Source organism: Anabas testudineus, chromosome 22, assembly GCF_900324465.2.
Source record: "Anabas testudineus chromosome 22, fAnaTes1.2, whole genome shotgun sequence".
Lineage (NCBI taxonomy): Eukaryota > Metazoa > Chordata > Actinopteri > Anabantiformes > Anabantidae > Anabas > Anabas testudineus.
This window is the reverse complement of record NC_046630.1, coordinates 12,163,534-12,185,825: the sequence shown is the minus strand read 5'-3', so window position 1 is coordinate 12,185,825 and position 22,292 is coordinate 12,163,534. Positions and strand designations below refer to the sequence as shown.

The window sequence follows — 22,292 nt, the reverse complement described above, 5'->3', positions numbered from 1 at the left end:
GCTCGCAAGTCATCAGGATAAAGCCTCAGTAGTCGTGCATCCTCTGTTCAAAAATAAGGGTGAAAAAATAAGAGCTACAACACTTCGGCTACAGCAGACACAGGATACAGGAAATAAAAGTGAGAAGTCTTGTGTGTCCACGCACACGCTGTCAAATATATTTATGAGATTATGACCGAGGGAGAGAAACGTATCAGCTGTGTGTTGTTCACATACTGTAAATCAGCTCACCGTCCCTTCCTGCTTTGATAAACCATGTCATATGAAGCCATACTAGAAATCACTATGTTATTGTTGTGAAGAAAATAATAGATTTGCGGTGCTCGGCTTATAGTCTACTGTGCGTAATCTTCATGAGACAATAGCCTTGAGTGCCAGTGTTCACTTACAGAGATATAATAATGTTCAGCCCTTCCCCTGTCTGTTTCAGCGTTGAAGGCCCACTTCAGATGGGCAAAGATGTCATAGCCACGTACTTTACCCTTGTGAATATAGATTGCACCGCAAGATAAAGGTGATACATAAAATACATGAGATTAGAGTTGTTTCATTGAGCTTTTCCTTGAATTCTCTTCCACAATGCGCTAACAGTCAATCACCTGCATAAAACAGCCTAAATATAGGGTTTAAGACTTGTTACACCACTACCCGCAGCCATGGCTTGTAATTGAAACTTTTCCATTCTGTTTTTTTCAAATGCTTTGGCTGCCGAGGGGAGATTGGCAGCTCTGAGTGGCCAGCAGATGAAGCGGCTGGTGCGCTAATGAATAGAACGCTGATTGCAGGATCCCCAAGATGCAAATTACTGTGCCTGCCACCCCTGACGACCAGCAATTACCGGGCCGCCATGGCGGACGCCTCGTGCATATTCATCGCACCCGCTGGGCATATTGATCAACAACTTACTTCAAGCAAGAAGCTCTGAAATCTATCATGTCACTCAGTCAGGGCTAAAAAAAAAAAAAATCCTTGTCTTCCTGTTGTCAAAACTGACACAGTAGTGTCTAGAAGGACAAGCCCTTTAACTATGTGAGGAGATTTTAATCAAGCTCGGGTAAAGGCTAATTTCTAATATGTCACATTAAAGAAGAAGTGACACAACAGGTCACTCATTACAAAACAATCTTAAACCAAATATTAATTTCTGCTTGTGTTTTTACCTAATTCACTGCAACTTCACTGTCCCAGTGATGACTCGTAGCTTTAGGATTTGTCTCTATCTTGACAAAGGTTTCAGTTTTTCAAGTTAAATATTGCACAGCAATCATTGTTAATATGATGAATGTAATATATTTTTCCAAAGTTCCTTTACCCCACTTATGTTCATTAATGATTAGTTCATTTTCATTTAGTTTTACAACAGATTATTAGTCTTTGTAAGTCAGATTTATGTCATTATAGTAATGGGTGTTCATTAGGGAGTGTAGTAAAGTGACAAGCATTTTTTTCTGTTTTCATTCTGCTAATACACACCTACACTTAGCTGATTATTTCAGCTCAGTATTTAACCCTCAACGTGACAAATGGAGTTTTCCTGTTGTAGCTAAATTTCGGTGCATGTAACTGACATTTTGGAGAGCATACCCACAAACACACACACACCCACACACTCTCCACACACACACACACACACACGCAGTGAGTGCAGACTTCAGAACATAGAATATGAATATGAAAGGGCTTCTTTCAACAACAACGGAAAAACAAGAAGTGCTGCCAGTGGTTAATGGGACCAAATGAAGGAAAACTGAGCAACATCGGATTTTGAGCTGTCTCCCTCAAAACAAACATCCAATGATCACATTAGTGATGGAGCGCAGCGCTGTATCATTATTGTCTTTTGTGTTTCGTCTGGTTTAGAACCTCAGCCTCAGCCTTTTTCACTTTTGAAAAAAGAAATATTTGAAGTAAAAAAAAAAATTGTTTCTGGAGAGTCAGATTTTCTAAATGATTTTTGTTTTTTGTCTCAGTGTCAGTTTCGTGCTCACTTGACTGCCAGTAGCGATCCAGCAAATGACAACGCCAGCAGCATATGACAAAATCTCACTACAAAAGAATCCGTTATTTAGTTTGGAGTAGATCTTTATTCACGTGCAAGCAGCTGTGACCTCCTTTACACTGACCAGCTTTTAAACAATATAGTACATCAGCCTCACACACAGCAACAATGTTATGCCTTTACCGAACCCCATACCTGCTTATCCAGGCTGCTTCCCTGGATTTTAGCTGTTAAATACTGGTGCTGCTTTAGTACAGTACATCAAATGACAACGTTTGTATTCACTATTATACACTGTATTAATACCAAAGACAGGCAGTTATACACAATAATTAAATAAAATGATAGACTTACATACTTACTTCTCTCAGGTTTTCAATGTGTGATTTACTGTGATGGAAAACTAATATAGAGCTCGCTGGTATACTAGAGCTCTTAGTATTCCACATGTTATTTATGTACTAAATATATACTACCACCTGAATTTAAAGCTTGGGAAAAAATTTTTTTATGGATTTAAACCCACGACTGTTGTTCGATTTAAATAATAATATCCCTGACTTATCCCTCCCTTCAAAATAGTATGAAAGGAAAATAAGATATGATCATAAATATGATCATGCTGACTGAGAAAAAAGATTTTCATTATTTTGAAGTAAACCTAATTAACCAAAGGAACTGATGCATTGAAATAGGTGCTTTGGAAGCCCTGAGGGTCCGAAGATAATTGGTGATTTATCCCAGTCTGAATCTTCACACTGAGCAAAGTGCATTCACTCACATAACTGTTACAGTGGCTCAGCTGTCAACAGGCCTGCAGTTGTACCACTAAGCAGCTCCCAAAGGTGCTGCCCTCCCTCCTTTTCCTGCTACTTCCCCAGACTGTGAACAGGATAAGGGTGCTGAGTTCTTAGCCAAGTTTCCCTCATAAATGAAGGTTAACGCACACATGCACACTCGTTGGCCTTGCTGTAATTGTGTGGACAATCATAGACATAATGCATTCCCTTAAGCCCCGAAACCAAAACTTAACCCTAAAACCACGTCTTAACCCGCAAACAACCCTTTGAAGTTCAGAGGACCGGCCACAATGTCCTCACAATACCAGAATGTCCTCACCATAATGGTTTCCAACGAAGCACTAGTCACACAACCAAAGATATGTGCACACACAAATACAGACCTCTTCCTCTTTCAACTTGTGTTACACTCACCAGCTATGCATATAGATCCATATCTTAAATATTACCAAGCCCCTCTGATAATGATCTCCACACACATACTGAGTGGTCTGACGTGTTTCCGTCACACAAAAGCAACCTGCACTCAGGCGGCGTGGAGGAAAACCTCAAACGGAGGAGGAAAAAAGAGAAACAGATATTTCAAGCAAAAAAAGGAAAAGAAGGAGCGAGCGCAGGTGCTGACCTCCAGAGCGGCTCACATATGTTGTTATCTGTGTGTAATTTTTCCGCTGCAGATTCTTATCTTCTTATCAGAGAGTGGCGGTGGACTGAGGTCCGCCCATCAAACAGTTACTTGGGGCCCAAATCACATCAATCAGAGTCTGGAGTGGAGTTTCTTAAATTGGTGGAATAATGAATCTACTTCAGTTCCTTACCTTAGATTTAAACTTTTGATGGAGAACTGTGAGAAACAAAGCAGAGGTAGGGAAGTAAAAAAAAAAAAAGCACAGCAAAAACAAACCCCACACATCCAGACTTGAAAACTGGGAAACATTCACAGACCTTTTTCTGAGTCTGTCTTATTACATGGTAGTGATACTTGTGGTACACGTTACCTTTTTATCATCTAACTCATACAGCAGTCACATTCATGTAAGTGCGCTTTGCTGCTGGATTATGTTGTGCCATCGGTTTCGAATAAAGTTGCTTTGAAAGAAAACAAAAATCACTCGTGATTTTGTGTTTATGCTGTGGTCAGATCCCACCCTGTCACGCTGATTGTAGTGTGAATGTCATGTTCACACTCATTTTTCCGAGCATTAAATAAACTTTGAAATTGTCTGCGTGGTTTATTATCTTTTCAAATGATGGAAGCGACGACCTGGTCTGGAAAAGCACACCACAAAGTGAATATTCTTCTGTGTGCATTTTGCTGGTTTGGTCACATGATCACTTGTGACAGGGGTCATGAGGGGTCAAGTGGGGTCATGGGTACTATCCTGACATCCTGCCCGTCTAATCACCTGCTTATTTATGTAACTACCAAAACCATGAGCCACACCAACTGAATTAACTGAAAGAGAAAGTGAGAAAGTGAGAGTAGGTAGAAAGGTTGATGAAGGTTCAGTGTCGGTGATGAGGGACGTGTGTCTCAGTTTTAGTTTAGATTTTGTGCACAAAATGTTAACAACACCTACTTCATCAGGTCAACTTCAGCCTTTTTTAACATCTTTATCAGCTGTAACCAACTAAGCTTTTATTTTGTGTGATCTATCATATCAATGTTTTTCACTGTTCAAGTCAGGAATTTGAAATGCGTATTAAGCGATCTTCCAGAACAGTTCCATCTGATTTAATAGTGTAGCTGAAAATAAAAACAGAGAGGCCTACTCAGTTAAACTGATACATTCAAGTGTAAAACCCTATGAAAAAGTAAATTTAGGTATCCAGTTGGAATAAGAACGAATGTGTAACACAAGATAGCGGAATAGCGTGTTGCTGCCATCTTTTGGAAAGTCCTGGTGTCGGATTAAGTTTTCACGCAGCCTGTATTTACCAGCCTTTACCACACAGTGGTGATAGATTACAGCTGTAGCACTGGAGCTCCTTCATCTGGCAAACGCGGTGGTCTGATGGGACATGTTTCAAGGCAGTGGCAGCATTTTGTAATCAGTGTTGATGCAATGAAATTAAGAACAACTCAGAAGTTATTTTCCTTTTTGATCATTCTTCGTCTGAATGTCCCACTTCAACTTGATGTCTGTTTTCCTAAGTGGTTAGGACAATGGTATCGTACTGCATGATACATACTTCTTAAAAATATTTTCACTAATTTCTGCCTTTTGATCTCACTCCCATGTCTCTGTTTTCATCTTAATTGGTCACATTTCTAAAAATTGATATACAATTAATTAATTATTATTTAATATTACCTATAATGTCTCACAGTTTCATAGTTTTCACTCACATGATGTAGGAAATGACCATTTAAATATTATATACTACGATCATCTAGGCAAACAACCCTACAATTATGTACTGAAATTGGTTATTGCAAATATTAGCCCTCCCCCATCCGTGGATATGATCAGTATAATGGTACACTGAAAAACAAAATGGTCATTCAAGGTTTTTTTGTGCCTCTGTACCTGACATCTGCATGTAAGATTTGACAAACACAGAAACTCTGCACAACTGGCATGGCCAGTTAAAAACTCTTAATAATAGCTAAACAAGTTTTGGTAAACTCAAAACGTAGCATGTTTGTGGGTCTAATGCAAATAGAGGAATTTGCAATGCTGAGAGACAAAAGAAATATGATTTGAATATCAGAGTGTGCTTGAAACACATGTTTCACCCACACATTTTCAGTATGACAAGTTCCTCTATGTTTCTATAAGACTTTGCATGCACAAAGTCCGCAGACGTTACAGCCACAGTGACTGTGAAGAACTGTATCTCGCTTCCTCTACAGGAATATGACCGACTGATGTAAACTCACTGAATGGAAGTAAATATTGACCACAGAGATGTTAGATAGTGTTTTACAGTGTAATATTCTACAAAGTTGATGAAGCTGAACAGACACACACACACACACACACACACACACACGTCTTTTGGTTAGTGTGTACAATGAGAGTGCTGTGAGGAAATTACATGTGGTCAGTCCATGGCTGAAATACAACGATCTCAGTCACAACAAAAACATATTTTGAAAGATTTCAGAGCACAGTTGGTTTGTAATTTGTATTCAAAGCTTAAACTTGTATTTTGTGATTACTGAAAACCAGGAGGTAGTGACAGTTCTCTCCTCTCTGACTTGAGCTTCAACAACACCATGTTTGTTTTAAAGTGCTTCAACCAGCAGGTTTTCTTTTCACTGAGCGACTTGCTGAATATTTGATCTCTGGCAGGTAGAAAAGAAGGTCGGGTTACAGCAAGGTGAGTGACTGCAGGACAGGAGGGCTCCAGAGAGCTGCACCCACCCTGATACTAACAGTAAAGGGCCGGTAATGATAATGAGCTATTTAATAGCTCAGATACGTGATAGGCCACACTTTAAGGTGATAGATACTGGTGGGTGTAAGGCACCCTCTGAGATGTTTCGATCTCTCCAAAGGTTTAAAGCCTCTTTTCTGCCCCAAAATGTGTTTTGCTTATTGTCGCTTCACTTGGATGTTTCATTATGCAGAACAATACACATGCAGAGTTTGAACCCACAAGTTATCGGCACTCACGTTAATTCTAATTTTTACATAAACATATAAGCATGACATTACAACTAGTTTAAAAACTGACACAGGTGATGTTGAACCTTGAACTGTGCAGCAGACCTACACTGACGGTACACTTTACAGTACAGATACATCTTGTATCTTGTAGTCAAACTTTAGAATTATTAATGTTTTCATTTTCACATATTCTTGGCTAATATAATTATAATTAAACATATGAATCAAGCAGCTTTGTGTTATGTATTTACATCAGTATGTTTAGGTCAAGCTGGAATAAAAAGGTAATCACCAGCATACATGCCATGTTTTCATTGCAACACTTTCTTGCACCTACAGTATCTTTCTCAAGACCTTCAGGTGCAGTAAACACGCCTCCTGTCTGGTGTTAGCTCCTCCCACATCCTGCACACCTGCATATAAAGTCACCTGTCGCATCAGCAGCAGAAAGCCTCCTGCATTCCTCTGGATCCCACCGCAACTCTAATCTGAAGAAAACCTTGGTGAGTCCGATTGCTTTTTAAAAATCATGTATGTTTTAGCAATTAGATCATATTGTTTAAATAATCTGCATGAATTTAAGTGAGCTGAGATTAATAAATGAAGCAGTGCTCTAAATCCCAATATGAAGCTTAGCAAATGTTATATTGTTTTCTTCTACATGACCATTTGTTGGATGACAGTAAGAGATTTTTTTTTATAAGATGAAAGCCCATTTCCTGCCGAACAAAGTGCCTTCTTGTGAGACTGGAATTCACTCTGAATATTTTCCCGATCATTTTCCCAAGCTCTATCTTTCATCTGAACAAGGACTGTCTGTCTCCTGCTGGCTTCTTTGTAGTGTTGTGGGAACGGTGTTGCAAGGATCAAGTGACAGAGAGAGAGAGGTTCCATTGACCGCTTATCTGCCACTGAAACCCTGCTGAGAAACACACAAAAGCAACTCACACATGCACACACACACACAGACACACAGACACACTCACAGACCAAGATGCCCTGTCCTGCTCTGTGTTTAACATTCAAATAGTAACCAGTTTTGCTTGAAGTCCGGGACGCTGACATATGTAAACACCTGTTAAACTTGATATTAAATTGTGTTTTATCCAGCTCTCTGAATGTAAATAGGTTATAAAGAGAAACTTATGTTTTTAAAATCTTCATTTTGGATGACAGGGTGTCGACTTTTAATGACCTGAAACCAGAAAGGTTTAATAGTAAACCGTTGTAGAGTCCATTGAACCACTTTTCATCTCCTCTTTTGGTTTCTGTTGTATGAGAAACTCCTCTTACACATAAACTGCATCTTATTATCATGGTAATTGCCTACATAAGTGTGTTCTCAGTTCTGCTGAGAGGCTCTTCTTCGACCCAGGGTTCAGTTTTAGTCATTTACATTTTGATTTTACCCTGACTTGAGTTGAAGTTGTATTTCAACAGACTTGAGAATAACACACTGAAGTGGTTTTGACCATCAACTCAGTCATCTCTTTGATGCAGATGGCTAGTTTGAATTGCCACTAGGAAGCCATGTACTTGTTTAAAGACCCCTTTCATCATTTTCAGTGGGTGTTCAGTGCTATTTAATATTAGGCCCTACATGTATTTCCATGAAAGTCTGACCAAATGCTAGAATAAAAGACATTTGCTTAAGGACCAGAAAGCTAGACCTCAAGTAACACTAGCTTTTAAATGACTACAACAGTCTTGTCTGTAGTTATGTATTCAACTTCTGGGATGGACAATTTAAACATCCATCCAATCTCTCTTCAGAGAAATCAACCTACAAGAGTTGTAATAGATGGGACATCTGTGATCCATTTCTCTCTTTAGTTTTTCCTCCATCTTGTCTTTTCAAGTTCACCAACACATCATCTTCTAAATCCCCATTTCTGTGCCACGCTCTCTCTCACAGCCATCCATCATGACCTCCAGCATGTCCATGAGGAGCTACACTATGAGCCGTCAGCCCTCCTTCTCTAGTCGCTCACTAATGGACACCGGGCGGGCTCGCTCCCGTGCTTCAGTGTCCTTTGCAGCAGCCAGCCCGCTGATCCGTTCAGCTTCTATCGGCCAGGATCTCAATGGACCGATGAGCTTCCAGCTCAACGGCCTGCATGGCAACAGCACCAATGAAAAGGAAGCTATGCAGAGTCTCAACAGCCGCCTGGCCAACTACCTGGACAAGGTCAGATGCATTACATGCTGTTAGGCTGTTGATCAGCAGCCAAAAGGGTGATGGGTTTTTGTGTGTTTGGCACTCTCTAAAGAAGGAAATGATACTGGTAGCAGCAAGTTGAACACACTTTGATCATCCCACTGTCTCTTTCTTTTTGTCTTCCTCCAGGTGCGGTCACTTGAGCGCTCCAACGCAGACCTGGAAATGAAAATCAAACAGGTGATGCTAGACCGCATTCCCAAAGGTCACGACCTTGATTCCATGATGGCCCAAGCTCATGCCGTAGAGCAAGAGGTAGGCAGCGGTGGGATGTGCAAATACACAAACATACACCAGACAGGACTTAGATAGCCAGACTGCAAGTTGAGAGTAAATCAATCATCAAAGCGCGGGGTTGTGATGACTTTGTCTATTTTACATAGACAAAACAGTCATGCAAATGCTGGCATGTGCAGTGTCTTTTAGGAGGAGCTGCACCTTTAATGAGATGAGTTCACTTTTATAAAATGGAGCCAAGGAGAAGTTAATAATTATTTTTGCCTATTCAGTGGACAGAAGTAGTTACAGTTTAATGAACCTGAGCATAACATAACATAACGTGTGAAGCTTGTAGTGTATGAACGTGAAGATTTGTCTGTTTTTAAGTTGTTACCACCTGTTAACATTTGCCAGGTGAGGAAGAGGACTTTGGAAAATGCTCGTCTCATGTTAGAGATCGATAATGCTAAACTGGCTGCTGATGACTTCAGAATCAAGTAAGTGGTTAATGCTTACAGTGAATTGAAAGTTTCAGTTGGCTGGTAAACTGTGTAATATTTGCAATGATCATCCCCACGATCACAGAAATTAACTTCTGGGCTTTTTTCTGCTGTCTTCCTGCCATTACAAGATGGGAGACTGAGCTGGTGATGTGTCAGTCCGTGGAGCGAGACTGTGTTGCTTTAAAAAAGGCCAAGACTGACCATGAGCAGATCATTGCTTCTCTGAGGGGCGATCTGGACAGCCTGAAAGAAGAACTTTACTTCCTCAAGAAAAACCATGAGGAGGTAAGTGTGTTTAATTTTAATTCAATTCAATTTCATTTGTATAGCGTCAAATCTCAAGAGAAGTTATCTCAAGGTACTTTACAGTGTTTAAGGTTAAGACCTTACCAAATATGACTGTATACAAAATTATAAAGAAAGAGCAAGCACTAGGCAGCAGTAGAAAAGAAAACCTCCCTTTAGAGGAAGAAACCTGCAGCAGAACAAGGCTCAGGGTGGGCGGCCATCTGCCTCGACCGGTTGGGGCAAGTGGAAAGAGGAGAGTGAAAAGAACAGCAGGCAACAAAAAACAACATAAGCAGCAAAAACACTGGGCAGGTCAGTAGGGCCAGTAACTGCATGCTGGGGATATACAGCTCCATGGCCGAGGATACCTGCAGAAAAGTACAGAGGAGAACACATCATTTTATTTCACCTGTGTTTTACAGAGTTTAGTTAAGTTTAGTCCTAGTTTAAATGTATAATTTAGTTGATCTCAGTTTCCTTTTGGCCACTTTCTTTGACTGACGGTCACAAAGAAAGTGTTGGTCATTTCTCTTTTTTGTGGACTCAAGAGGTCTTTTTAATGCGTGCAGAAAAAGACGTGGGGAGGGGTAAACAGAGACATTGGCGTCCTCTGGTTACTACAGACAAAAGGAGCCGGTAGATCTGGTTTCTCAAACCTGCTCGTTATGTCCAAGCAGCTGATCTGAAACATCCCAACTACCGTTAGGACCTAACTGCTACAACTTTATAGATTTTTGACCTTTGCTTTCTTTCAAACACACATTATTTTACAATGATGTGTATTTAATTTTAAAACTTTAAATTTAAATGACATTAAAACTAAATGTGTGTGATGAAACAAAAGGTCTGAGAGAAGAGAGAGTGAAAGAGATCCACCAATTATGCATGAGCACAAGTGTACCGTGTGTGTGTCGACAGGCCAGAGGTAAGGTGAGCTCTGTCTCATCAAGTATTGATGGAGACCATCTAAATAATGGAGATGCCCTCACATCCTTTCTGTTGACCTGTGGAGTCGAATTCACAAACACGTTCCTGGTTCCATATGTTGCCTTTAAACACATCCACAAATACATCATGCACAACACGTAGGCTTCACACACACAGTATGAAAAGCCTGCAGTAAAATGCCTGATGCTCTTTTTACACAAGCAACACTAAGTATATAAACTACTTGTTCCTGTAGGAACTTGAGCAGATGAAGTCTCGTATTGCCAGAGATGAGGTAAATGTGGAGGTGGACTCTGCCAGCGGGCCGGAGCTGGGCACTGTTCTGTCCGATCTGCGCTCCCAATACGAAGGGATCGTCAAGAAGAACAAGGAACAGGCAGAACAGTGGTACCGCAAGAAGGTCAGTGGAGGAATAAATTAGCTGATTCACTCTGTTCTGTGTTTTTCCCTAAACAAAGTCAGACTAAGTTGTCTTTTTCTGGTATTTCCAGCTGGAAACGGTGCAGAATGAGGTGAAGGAGAGCAACGAGGCTCTGAGGGGAGCCCAGAGCGAGCTGACCGAGAGGCAGCGCTTCCTGCAGACCCTGGAGGTGGAGCTGGAGAGTCTCCACAAACAGGTGAGAAGCAACACCTGAAGAGAAAAGGGACAAGTGGAGCAAAACATCTCACGAACACACACAAAGACAGATGATGTTAACGACAAATCAAAATACTGTAGGGGTCTTTAGATAAAAGAGGCGTCTCCGTGTCTACATGTGAAGTCAATGTGTTGCATGTGTGTGTGTGTGTGTGTGTGGTTGGGTGTAATCATTCTGTAATTGTGCAAGCTATATTTATAGACTAGAAGCTATGTTGACAATGTCTAGTACACATACAGCAGTGCAGATACCATGATAAGATACCTGTAGTACTTTACTCATTCTGGAGGAAACTGTTATGCCAACGATCATGATTTGACACATGCAGTTATGAGGATTAGCTCCTCACAAAGCCCATGTGAGGTAGGTACTATGTAAAAGAAATAAGGGATTTGTTAAATAACAACACAGCAAATCCCTGCAGAAGCTCAGGCTCAGTCTCAATTAGACCCTTTTTTAATTTGTTTATATTCATACTACTGTGCTGAGCTTCTAGGAAAAAATCCTTTTGTTTTTCTCTCCTATAATCCTGAGTTGACAGTAAACATGTTCTCCCATGCTGCTTAGTCACACAAGGACGCTCCATTCATTTTGCTGAACTGTATGGGGGTGAGTTTCGGTGGCGAGATGGGTAATCATGTCTGAGCGGCGAATGTTTGCTTTGGATGCCAAAGCCTTGTCAGCTCGCAGGTATTTGACGATAATGGTTTGGGAAGTAATTTCAGAATTGGGAGACATTCCTGAGGTTTGACTTCCACTGGCAAACAGCTTCTGAGGAAACAGGAGGCCGAAGCTTAATCAAGTTTATTCGTCTTTAAAAAAACAGAGATGCAGACATGAAAGCAGCCCAGTCAGCTTTGTTATTATTTTCCCTTTATCTTCTCAGATAGTGGCGCTGGAAGGTAACCTGGGTGAGACGGGTCAGAAGTACTCTGCTGAGATGGAGAGGCTGCAGGCCACACTGAACCAGCTGGAGGACGACCTCTCCGCGCTTAGGCTGGACATGCAGCGCACCAAAACCGACTACGAGCAGCTCCTCCGCATCAAGCAGAACCTGGAAATGGAGATCGCCACCTACAGGCGTCTGCTGGAGGGAGAGGAAACGTGAGTTGGTTGGACAGATATTGATTGGAAAACGTCAGCTAGAATCTGCTCCTGAGCTTTGGGACCCTAAAGACACGGGGCCATCATGTCTGTAATAATAACTTTGTAATCAAGTTCACTGCTGAAATCTGAATGTCCGTGTGTCTGACTGGCATCACGACCCTTTACAGCATGATACAACTCACTCATTTAAAACATTCACATCAGGTTAAACTGAAAATCTAAAGAAGTGGAGAATTCAATTTATCACAGTGATCATTATTATGTATGCATGCAATTTCCCATGTGACCCCATCCGGACAGTTGCTGGCACCAGCTTCATATTTACAGACATACAGTAACATACAGCCATTGGAGTGATCTCGGTGTTCTAATCTATCTGTGAAAGAAATGTACGTCGTTTGAAAGCTAATTCTAATGTTTTGTTTCTGCCCCTCAGAGTTAAAGAAGTTCCTCCTCCACCAAAAAGTGAGTTCCTGCCTTTTTGATTTTTAACAGGCAAAACAAAAGTCAAATAACTTGTATGCGAGCAACAGAAGGACCTGAATGATCTGAGCACAGTTTTATGTGATAGTACAGTAATACGTAACGATCACAGCAGTGGTCATTCATTTATTTTGATCTTATCACAACCTGTACACATGAGGGAGGTAAGGAGTGACTAAAACTGAAATGATGAAGGAGATAAGCTGAGCAAACTGCTCTCAAATGACTTTTTAACAGTTGTTACACATTAACCTTAAATTCAGTGTTGCAGTGAAACTGACAGCCAGACGTTTGTTCCTTCACACACTCCCAAGAGACACAAACAAACACCACTAAATGCTCAGCTGCTGTAGCAACAAGTGTGGGCGTGAAAACACTTAACCCAGTGTTGTAACGCCGTCTTAATTCCACTGAGTCACGCTGCTGGATTAACAGGTGTTTTTAAAAATGTTTGTCTCACAACATTAAAAGACTAATGATAGACAAAGAACGTCTTTAAAGGTGCTTTTGTGAGTTAAAGCTGGTTTTTAAAAAAACAAATGTGCTAATTTCAAATCGTTTTTCTCGTCTTTCTCATTGAATCTCACGATCAAACATCATTTTCCACATCATCCTCCTCAGAGTAAATGTCATATCCTAACCTCATCTTTTCTATGTTATTTTTGGTCTCTTTTTCATATTTTCTGTCTTTGCAGAGGAGCCAGATGTTCGCACCAGGAAGATTGTGAAGGTGGTGACTCAGACAATGATCAATGGCAAAGTGGTGGACGAATCTAGCGAGGTGGAGCAGATTGAAGAGACCAAGAAATAGACAAACAAGAATTCACACCAAAAGAGGCAACCAAACGTGACTTACAAAAGAAAAAGAAAGAAAAGAAGTAAAGATTAGAGTCAGGAAACCACAATAGAGCTGTGGAAACGGAGCATCTTTCATTCTTAAAACAGAGGATACATATCGATTTGAATTGGGCATTTTTGTTCGACTATGAATGTTTTATGCTTTCACCTAGTCTGACTTATCAGTGTAAAGCAGTAAAGTAAGTGTACAAGCATAACTACAAATATGTCCTTTACGGCTGTAGCTGCATACTTACATATGTTTTAAATACAAATGTGTGTGTCTGTCAAGAAATGGCTAACCATTGCTATGTCTTTATATTGTTTTACTAATAAAATGTTGTGTACTTAACCAGTATATTTATTTCTTAGTGTGGGGAAGTTTACTGTAGTAAATGTTATACTACATGCCTGTACTCCTTTGACGGGAATATATTTAATCGTTTTTGCTGTTTCTGTGTTCTGTCTGAATAAAAAGGTTTCATTAAACCATCATGTTTACTGCTTTGTTTTCTTTTTTGTCAACACTTGTTGTTGATGTAGTGTGTAGATATGATGCTATACCTCCGAGATATAGATATTGCGTTGACGCGAATGGGATGGATGTGATGCCGCAGTGATTTTAACCTTTGACCTCTGACCACTGAAATCGAATGGGTTCATCTTTGAGACAAGTGGATGTTTGTGTCAAATACGAAGAAATGCCTTCAAGGCGTTCACGAGATACTGTGGGTAGACAGCCTGGAAAGATAACGCTTCTGACCGAGCCTGTCTCCAGCACGGACTCATAAAAAATGGAGAAAATGAAAGAGGATGTTACAAAAAGATAATCAAGGAGAGAAACAGATGGTTCATACTGTGATTAGTGATACTGGAAACAAGTCAAAACTCCTCGCAGTTGTTTTGAGGGTAGACACATCTGTTGTCACTGAGGTTAGGTGTGAGTAATGTCCTGTTCAGTCACAAAACACAGCTCTTTCACCAAAGACTCATCCGAGAAAACATGCTGCGTTCCTATAATGAGTCGTAAACTAGAGGTTGAATTACTGCTGTAATATCAGTCTTTTTTTTTTTTTAATGCACACAGTTTATCTGTGTTGACTAAATGGGTTCAAAAGCTGCGGAGAGACATCTTACTATGAGGATTATTTTCTCTGCTTCACTCGAGAGAAAAGATCCAGTAATCCCATAATAGGCACGTTCTCCATTAGCAGACACTTTGACCTCCAACAACCCTGTAATTTAAGGTCATGGTCTTTTTAACTGGGGTCACACTGCTTCACAAATCTTCATCAGCAAAAGTCAAAAGAGAAGAGAGAACCAAACTGATGAGAGGGAATGTCCTATACGTGTCCCATCAGAACTCTGCTGAAAGACAATTTCAGATTAATGAGGATTAGATAGCGTTTGCATGTTTTCCAACTATGCAAGCTATTTGCAAGTTGTTTCTAAATGCTAATAATTCACTCGTTCAAACACAGAATTAGGTGGTCGCAAAGTTTAAAAAAAAGAATTGAAAACCAGCTCTGCCAAAAAAAAAAAAAACCTCAGTCATGAGTTACTAGAGTCTTTGAGAAGCTTCTGAAAGGAAATGATGTTTCTGCACGCCCATATCACAAAGGCAATCACTGCACAATCACTCACATCTTAATTAAAAACTGTGAGCATACAGCGACTGCCAGTTGTGCTGGCAACGTTCACATTCTTGAAAAAAAAAAAAAAAACCCACCTTCTGCATTGTGTGACTTTTAATTTGAATACTTTCCCTTTTCATATGTTTGTATCCATAAGTTCACACATAGCTCAAAAGGAAGGAAAAAAATGTGAAAATGGTTCAATGATTTGGTGGAGGAAAGAAAAAGAACACTTGAAATTTATGAACTTGATAATTGCATAATAATGTAGTCATGCTAACATGATTAAATGCATCTCAATGTGCTTTCACCACCAAAGCAGATTCTACCCTTGAAGAGATGCAGTGTGAAACATTTAACTTGACAAATGTCCAAGGTTCACTCTCATGCAACAAAATAAACAAATGTCAACTCATCTCATTTTACTTTTGCCTTCATGTTGGTCTAATGTCCAATGAAATTAATATTCTGATTCATTATGATTTAATATTCAACAGAAGTCACTCGTCCATCCTGGAAGCAGGTGATAGATAACTGGTGGCTGAATGGGTTGATTTTCTGTCCGTGTATCTCTGTGCAAAAGTTGATTAGGGCTATCCAGACAAAACAAGCCTGAAGGCACATGGACCATCATTTAGTCACTGCAGTTACTTCCATGATTAATTACCCTGCTCTTAGTATTATGCTGAATAAGATTATCTACATCATATCAATCCAAATGTCCACACTTACATTTGACTTGACAGTCCACAAGTGCTGATAAAGCATAAAAACATTAGAACTCTATATGGAGTTTGGATATTTATGTTATCTATGTCCCAGCACTTGGTCAAAAGTGAAGAAAGGAAATAAAAGGGATTAGTTTAATGATGTAAACTGTCTCAGTTTATTTAGCAGCTGAGTCATGAATGTTCTGACTAAATACAAAATAATTCAGGAACCGGTGTAATAATCTGTTGATGGTTATTCACTTCTTCAGACAGAAACTATGAGAGAAAGAGCACAGACATGAGTAGGTGACAAACGGATTAGTGGATTAAGCAGTCTGCTGATGTTTCGACATTCAAAAAGGGAAGATCCCAACAATACAGAAATACATTTAGGCAGATTAGACAGATGGAACTGCCTTCAGTTATCTCAACAAAACAGCGACTTGTTGGGTGGATTCTCATTCTTTGAACAACAAACCATTTGTTGTCAAAATCACTTAAAACCACTGTGAGATGCGATGTGGTAGTTTCCTTGTCTAGTGTGTGCTGGATACAGTATGCGAACAAGAACAGGGTGCCATTGTAAACACACTAGCAATCCCCCCCGGTCAGATACAATCTCATCCCCACCCTGAAGCCACAATCTAAAACACAATAGTACCAAATATTTGACCTACACCCTTTGTCCATTCACTTTTATATTCTCCTAATGACATACAGAATCTCTGCATTTCCAAAAATGCAGAGAATGTAATTAGAAACGTCTACTGAACTACACATTAAGCCAACACAATGCCTAAGAAACTAGTGGGGAGGTCCAATATTTAACATTAGCAATGCACGAGAGCGAATATCAACCTGAATGTTGATCTCATGTTGTCACAGACATATGTTGCCATAGCATGGGTGTCATTTAAACAATGTTTTACCATCCTGTCTCACTCACGCTACATTTAGACACTGATTAATTTGTTATTCTGATTTCTAGGATTGATAGACTTCTCCGAGGTAGCGGGGCTGAAAACTGTCCAGTTGGCTCTGCAACCTTCACTTTAAATACTCTGATGACATCAGCCATCTACAGGCAGTGTCAGATTAGCTCACTGAGTGTAATATAAATAAGACATGTCAATTATTGTGTTTAAAATTGAGAGTGAAGCACAAAATATACAGCAAAAATACAACCTCTAATAAAAACAGTTTGATATTAAAACATTTTGCAGCACTTTAAAGTATCTAAGCATCATAACTTTAAGGTGACATGTTGTCTTAAACAATAGACATTGTGACTATTCTTACTTCTTGCTGCAAGAAATAGTCCAGGGCCTCAGCATTTAATGTTTACCATGACTGCACTCTAGTGGGCACAGCCTAGTGAGCAACTAATGTACAGTATATAGTATACATACAGTAGTAACTGCAACAATGGATCTTTATATTGAAATTACAAAATATTTATTTTGCTTCAAAGTTTTTTGTTGAATGCAGAAACTTCATAAAATGACAAAACCTTCTTTTTTTTACATCACAAAACGCTAAATGTCACAAATGCAAACAGAATGAATAACAGTGTCAGAACAACCAATAGTAGGAGGTTTAGTATGACCTGTTGTGAAAATTGTATGTATGTATAGTGTGAAAAATGACATTATGACAAAAATGTAGAGGGAGAAGACATGACAGCGTTATTAAACATTGTCACAGATGGTTTAACTTCCAGTAAGGTCAAGGAGGTGATCCCATCAGAGTTAAGCTAGTTTACAGGCAGACAGACCGCACAGTAGCTTTGGCCTCGTTCCCCTCACACACTGTCCCGCCAACTAGTGTACTGTATTCCCTTGCAGAGATTATCCATGATCTCCTGGTTATCACACACTCCGAGTTTACACCTGTGGTGTAAACTGACAGCTGCTACAGATATTGTTTGAACAATGTTAATTGTCAGCTACATCAGATTAATGGTTTGAGTTCCACTCAACAGTCTTTCATTGCCTTCCAGTAATGTGATGATGCTTTGTGAAATTCAAACTCATTGTTCATCACAGTCCAAAGAATCTAATAAAACATTTCTCCATTTATTTAAAAGAATAGGCCACATTGCCTATATTTCAGAAAAGAACACACACACAAAGATCTGAGTCAAAGCCAGTTTGAATAAGACTGCTTTGTCTGATCACTCCATAGGATGTTGTATGATACATGTATTGCATCACATAAAGTAAATCCAATTTGATTTGATCTGAAAGCACTTTACTGAAACTATTCCCAAGGTGTGAATTCATGCACCACACCAACAGAGCAAAATCACAGCAAAAGTTCAAAAAGTTGTAACATAAGAAATCTAGAAATGAGAATAGAGAAAAGAGCCATATTGATAACAATTATGTGATTTGGGGGAGGAGAGACAGTAGACAGCAAAGTGTGTGTGAGTCAATATTAGAAAAAAACAACAAGAAAAACAACTTCAGACGGAGGAAACCACACCAAATTGACAGGTGTCATAAACTGAGCAAATCAGTCTGCAATTATCAGCGTCACTTGAGTTTTGCCGGGAGCGATGGGGACTGAGAAGTCCAACAACAGCAGAGACACCACAGGTGGAGCCGCCCATTGTTGAAGGTGCTGCTCAGGGTGCATTCAATCATTTGCCTGTCCGCCCCAACTAGACGACCCTGTCTCCCAAAAATGATGTTCACACGCAACTGAACAAGTGACTTGAGAAAGAGTTGATTCAGCCACGTTTCCCTAAAGTGTGACATGTTAAACTATCTGGTCCTTGAGCCGCACATGTTTTGATCCCAGTACTGAAGGAAGATGAACAAGGTTTAGTATGGTTAATGCTAATAGCTGTGTAGCCAGTGTAAACGATGCTGGATCCACGTGCACCAAAAGTCCCCACACAGGCACTGGGATCACAGAGTCATCACCTTCCTGCCACGCAGGAAAAGTGAGTTGCCACAAACAAGGATGAACTGCAGTAACTGGCTGCCATCCCCTGGGCTCCGTTGCACGAGTATCCTAACTATTATTCAAGCTATTGTAACTAAAGCTTGCCCATTATTGGCTTTAGCACATTGCTTTCCAGTTTGTTGCGTAACATCAACAGGATTACACACAAGCTGTTGCAAACAGTGTCCATCTGTCCCCTTGAGTCTCTCCAACTGTCTCACTGTTGAAGAGCTCATGACTCATGAAGCCTTCTCTGGTTTTCCCTTTCTTTTTCTGACAACATTTACCTTTCAGTGAATCAGTGACATTCGAGCATCAAGTTGTTGCTTTTTCTAACCTGTAATTTTTTGCTTCAAAACCTTCCTGATATGATCTGTGACCCCTGGAGGGTGTTAAGTGGCATAATAATGGTTGACTTAGCATAATAGGACTAAGGTCTTTAAACATCAGACCACTAGTAAGCCCATTAGCGCTCAGAGCATGTTTTTTGGGGTTTTGGCTGCATTTTCTTGGGCTCAGGATGGATCATAGTCACTACCGTGAGCAAAGTGCAACACGTTTTCAGGCCCAAACTGCTGACCAGCCGTTTTTCTATCTATGTGTATTTACAAAGTCAATTGTCAAATTGCAATTTTGACACAGCTTTAGAAAAAGAAAGAGGACAAAGTCATGTTTAGAAAAATATTTTTTTAATTTTAATTTTCACATTAACTCAAAACAGGGCCATTTTTCTTGAACAAACAACAGACAGATAAGAGAGATAAAAGAGGACATTGATAAAAAAAAAAGAAATACAAATCTCACATATGCATGGTTTTCTGTGCTTCGTTTTTTTCTACTTTGCCTCTCCTCTTTGCGTTTTATTTTCTGCATCTGGCCATTCCTTCCGCACTATCACTCTCACTTACACAGCATACACACCTTCCTGCTTGTGCTTTCGCACTAGCTAGACTGCAGCTGGCTGGCACACTTCCCTGTGCTCCCCCCTCGATCTCTCTTTCTTTTTAGCAGGCTCCAGACTGCAGGACAGGCTGAAACTGTCCAGCCATGCAGATCTCGTCCTGTTTCTGACGGACCATGCGTTGGATGGCGGGAGGCAGACCACGTGGGTTCCTGGAAAATACAAGGGCGTAGCCGTCTTCGCAGCTGCCATCATCCTTCAGAGTGCGGCAGGCGTAGGTGATGGCATAGTGGTCATAGTCGGTGTCGATCACCCAGTAGTTGTCACCTGGTTAGATAAAAAGGGGGAGATGAGTGATAATGAGAAAAAATGAAGAGAGATGCCGTGAAAAGGATCTGAAGGCATTATTGGTGCAGAGCTGACCTCCACTGGACAGATAGCTGGCCAGTCCCTGGTAGTTCATAAACATCTTTGCGGGGGTGGCAGGGTCAGGGACAGAGTACTGTGCAGCCATGTCAGCACACACCACCCAGAAGCTGCAACATGATTATACCAACATGCATGTTAATGACTTTACATTGCAAAGTGCAAAACAAAAAAAATCTCCATTTTCTGCTATTAGCACCTTGAAATGATTAGAACAGTTTTTCCAAATGAATTTCTTTTAGCCCAGCTCGTCAGCACTTACATCAGCAGAAGGTCTGGTTTGTGTTTGTGTTTGTGTTTGTGTTTGTTTGGGGCCACATTCCTATTTAAGAACCAGGCATTTCTTCCTAATCCTTCATAATCCAGGAAAAGCCCATTTTCTAGCTAATACTCTCCAGAATGTACTTCAAGACAATTATACCTGTTCATTTGGATGATGAGCAGAACCTGAGCACCCTCTTCAACTCCTGACTAGAGAAAATAAACCAGAGCGGCTCTCACCTCCGCAGATCTTAAAGAGTTAAGAAGGTCTTTGTGGCTAAACTGACCCTTGCCCTAGCCAGGAGGGTATTTAAAGAGGGGCAAGGTCAGGTGGCTTTACTTTTGTTAAAGCCAATTCTAATTTTATCTCTAGATGCTGAGTTAAAAGAAGGAGATGTATTTAATACTTCAGACTTACCCAAAGAGAGTGACCCGTCCTTTGGAGGAGGCAGTCATGGAGCCATCGTCATCGATGGTGTACTCAGCTGAGATGTTGTCCTGCAGGAACAGGCCTTCTGGGTCTTTCTTCTGCAGTGCATACCACTTCCCTGCATACTGCATAGTAAAAATAAAGCAGAGAAGAAAGTCAAAATTAGTTTCCTGCTGTTTGGGTGTGTGTGTTTCTGTGATTTGAATTACTCACCCTCTTGGGATCAAAGTCCTCTTTGACTGAGAAGCTGTCAACGACACAGGAGGAAGACTGACAGCGCTCTACGCAAGACACCAAGACCAGCAGCAGGGCCAGCTTAGAGAATCCCATTCTATAATTTAGACACATATCAGTTGTAAAATGCACCAGACAAAAAAAACAAAACTATACATGTTTGGGTCTCAGACCATATAGTCCAACAACCCGGTGTCTTTCTTTATCTCTCTAATACTGATATTACAAACACACCAATAATTTATAGAACGAACTGTGATGAGATAAAGAAAATAGTAGCAATATGTAAGTAGGTCTATTACATACTAGAGCAATAACACAATTTTAAAATCTCAATACCAATAAAAAAAAAAATCCTAATAAATAACCACCCAAAAAATACACTTCATTATACAATACAGTGATAGAGTGACAGTAATTCAGATCTTACAACAGAAAGTTTACATGTTCCAGTGCACAGTGCACTTTCAGAAAACACAATTTCATAATTTAAATAATACAACAATCTCACAACTAGTAGAAGCTAAACTCTCTAAGAATTGAAACCAATTTCAGTAACTTACCTGTTTTGGTTCAAAGTAGCAACAGTGTTGAAATTCTTTGTACCGTATGTGGTTATCCACCAGATTGGGGCTCGTGTCAGAGGATGCCTTTATATACACACTCCACAGACAAGCTTATGGCTGATTTTCATTGCTTAGAACTAAATAAGGTGCTTAAATCTAGAGGTAATCCTGTTGGGTTGAAATCCTTACTGTAATCTGGCTTCTATGTTCAAACCTGCCCAAGACTTATTTTAAAAACAATTAGACCTTTATGTAACTGATTGGAGGCACAATAACGCTGGCACATGCACACCAGAACATGACAAATGAACTAAAACATGATATTTTCACATAAATAAATGTATACATTTGATCATCAACATTAAACCCTTGTATTACAATTGAACATTTGTTATAATCAAGCAAATTGTTGCTACACGTTTATGTGGAAGACCTCTCCTCCACCAATGTTGGTGCAGGAATCTTTACTTAAAAGAAAAAAAAAACCCTGAGGAAGACAGTAAATCAATCAACATAAAGAACAT

The 22,292-nt window shown here is 40.0% G+C and overlaps 2 protein-coding genes across 2 annotated transcripts; one reads left to right on the top strand and one right to left on the bottom strand.

The window, feature by feature from the left end:
- Nucleotides 1-6,835: 6,835 nt before the first annotated feature.
- On the top strand, nt 6,836-14,150 carry si:ch211-243g18.2 (uncharacterized protein LOC559906 homolog). Its single transcript, XM_026340465.2, has 10 exons — nt 6,836-6,919; nt 8,332-8,604; nt 8,764-8,889; nt 9,268-9,350; nt 9,485-9,641; nt 10,828-10,992; nt 11,084-11,209; nt 12,117-12,334; nt 12,774-12,802; nt 13,516-14,150. The coding sequence occupies exons 2-10, from the start codon at nt 8,341-8,343 to the stop codon at nt 13,629-13,631; spliced, it is 1,284 nt and encodes a 427-aa protein (XP_026196250.1). The 5' UTR covers nt 6,836-6,919; nt 8,332-8,340; the 3' UTR covers nt 13,632-14,150.
- A 5,605-nt stretch (nt 14,151-19,755) lies between these two features.
- On the bottom strand, nt 19,756-21,807 carry rbp4l (retinol binding protein 4, like). The gene is made up of 5 exons (XM_026340102.1): nt 21,766-21,807; nt 21,182-21,299; nt 20,957-21,093; nt 20,275-20,387; nt 19,756-20,178 (listed from the first exon to the last, which is right to left on the bottom strand). Exons 2-5 carry the CDS (start codon nt 21,296-21,298, stop codon nt 19,955-19,957), a joined length of 591 nt encoding a protein of 196 aa, XP_026195887.1. The 5' UTR covers nt 21,299; nt 21,766-21,807; the 3' UTR covers nt 19,756-19,954.
- Between the last annotated feature and the right edge of the window lie 485 nt (nt 21,808-22,292).

Bases quoted from the DNA above. Each gene is read 5' to 3' on its own strand.
- si:ch211-243g18.2 (XM_026340465.2), top strand. From the start codon at position 8,341: ATGACCTCCAGCATGTCCATGAGGAGCTACACTATGAGCCGTCAGCCC. The intron at 8,605-8,763 runs GTCAGATGCATT...GTCTTCCTCCAG, and splicing joins TGGCCAACTACCTGGACAAG to GTGCGGTCACTTGAGCGCTC. The intron at 8,890-9,267 runs GTAGGCAGCGGT...AACATTTGCCAG, and splicing joins CTCATGCCGTAGAGCAAGAG to GTGAGGAAGAGGACTTTGGA.
- rbp4l (XM_026340102.1), bottom strand. From the start codon at position 21,298: ATGGGATTCTCTAAGCTGGCCCTGCTGCTGGTCTTGGTGTCTTGCGTA. The intron at 20,388-20,956 runs GTAAGTCTGAAG...ATCATGTTGCAG, and splicing joins GGACGGGTCACTCTCTTTGG to CTTCTGGGTGGTGTGTGCTG. The intron at 20,179-20,274 runs GTCAGCTCTGCA...TTATCTAACCAG, and splicing joins CAGCTATCTGTCCAGTGGAG to GTGACAACTACTGGGTGATC.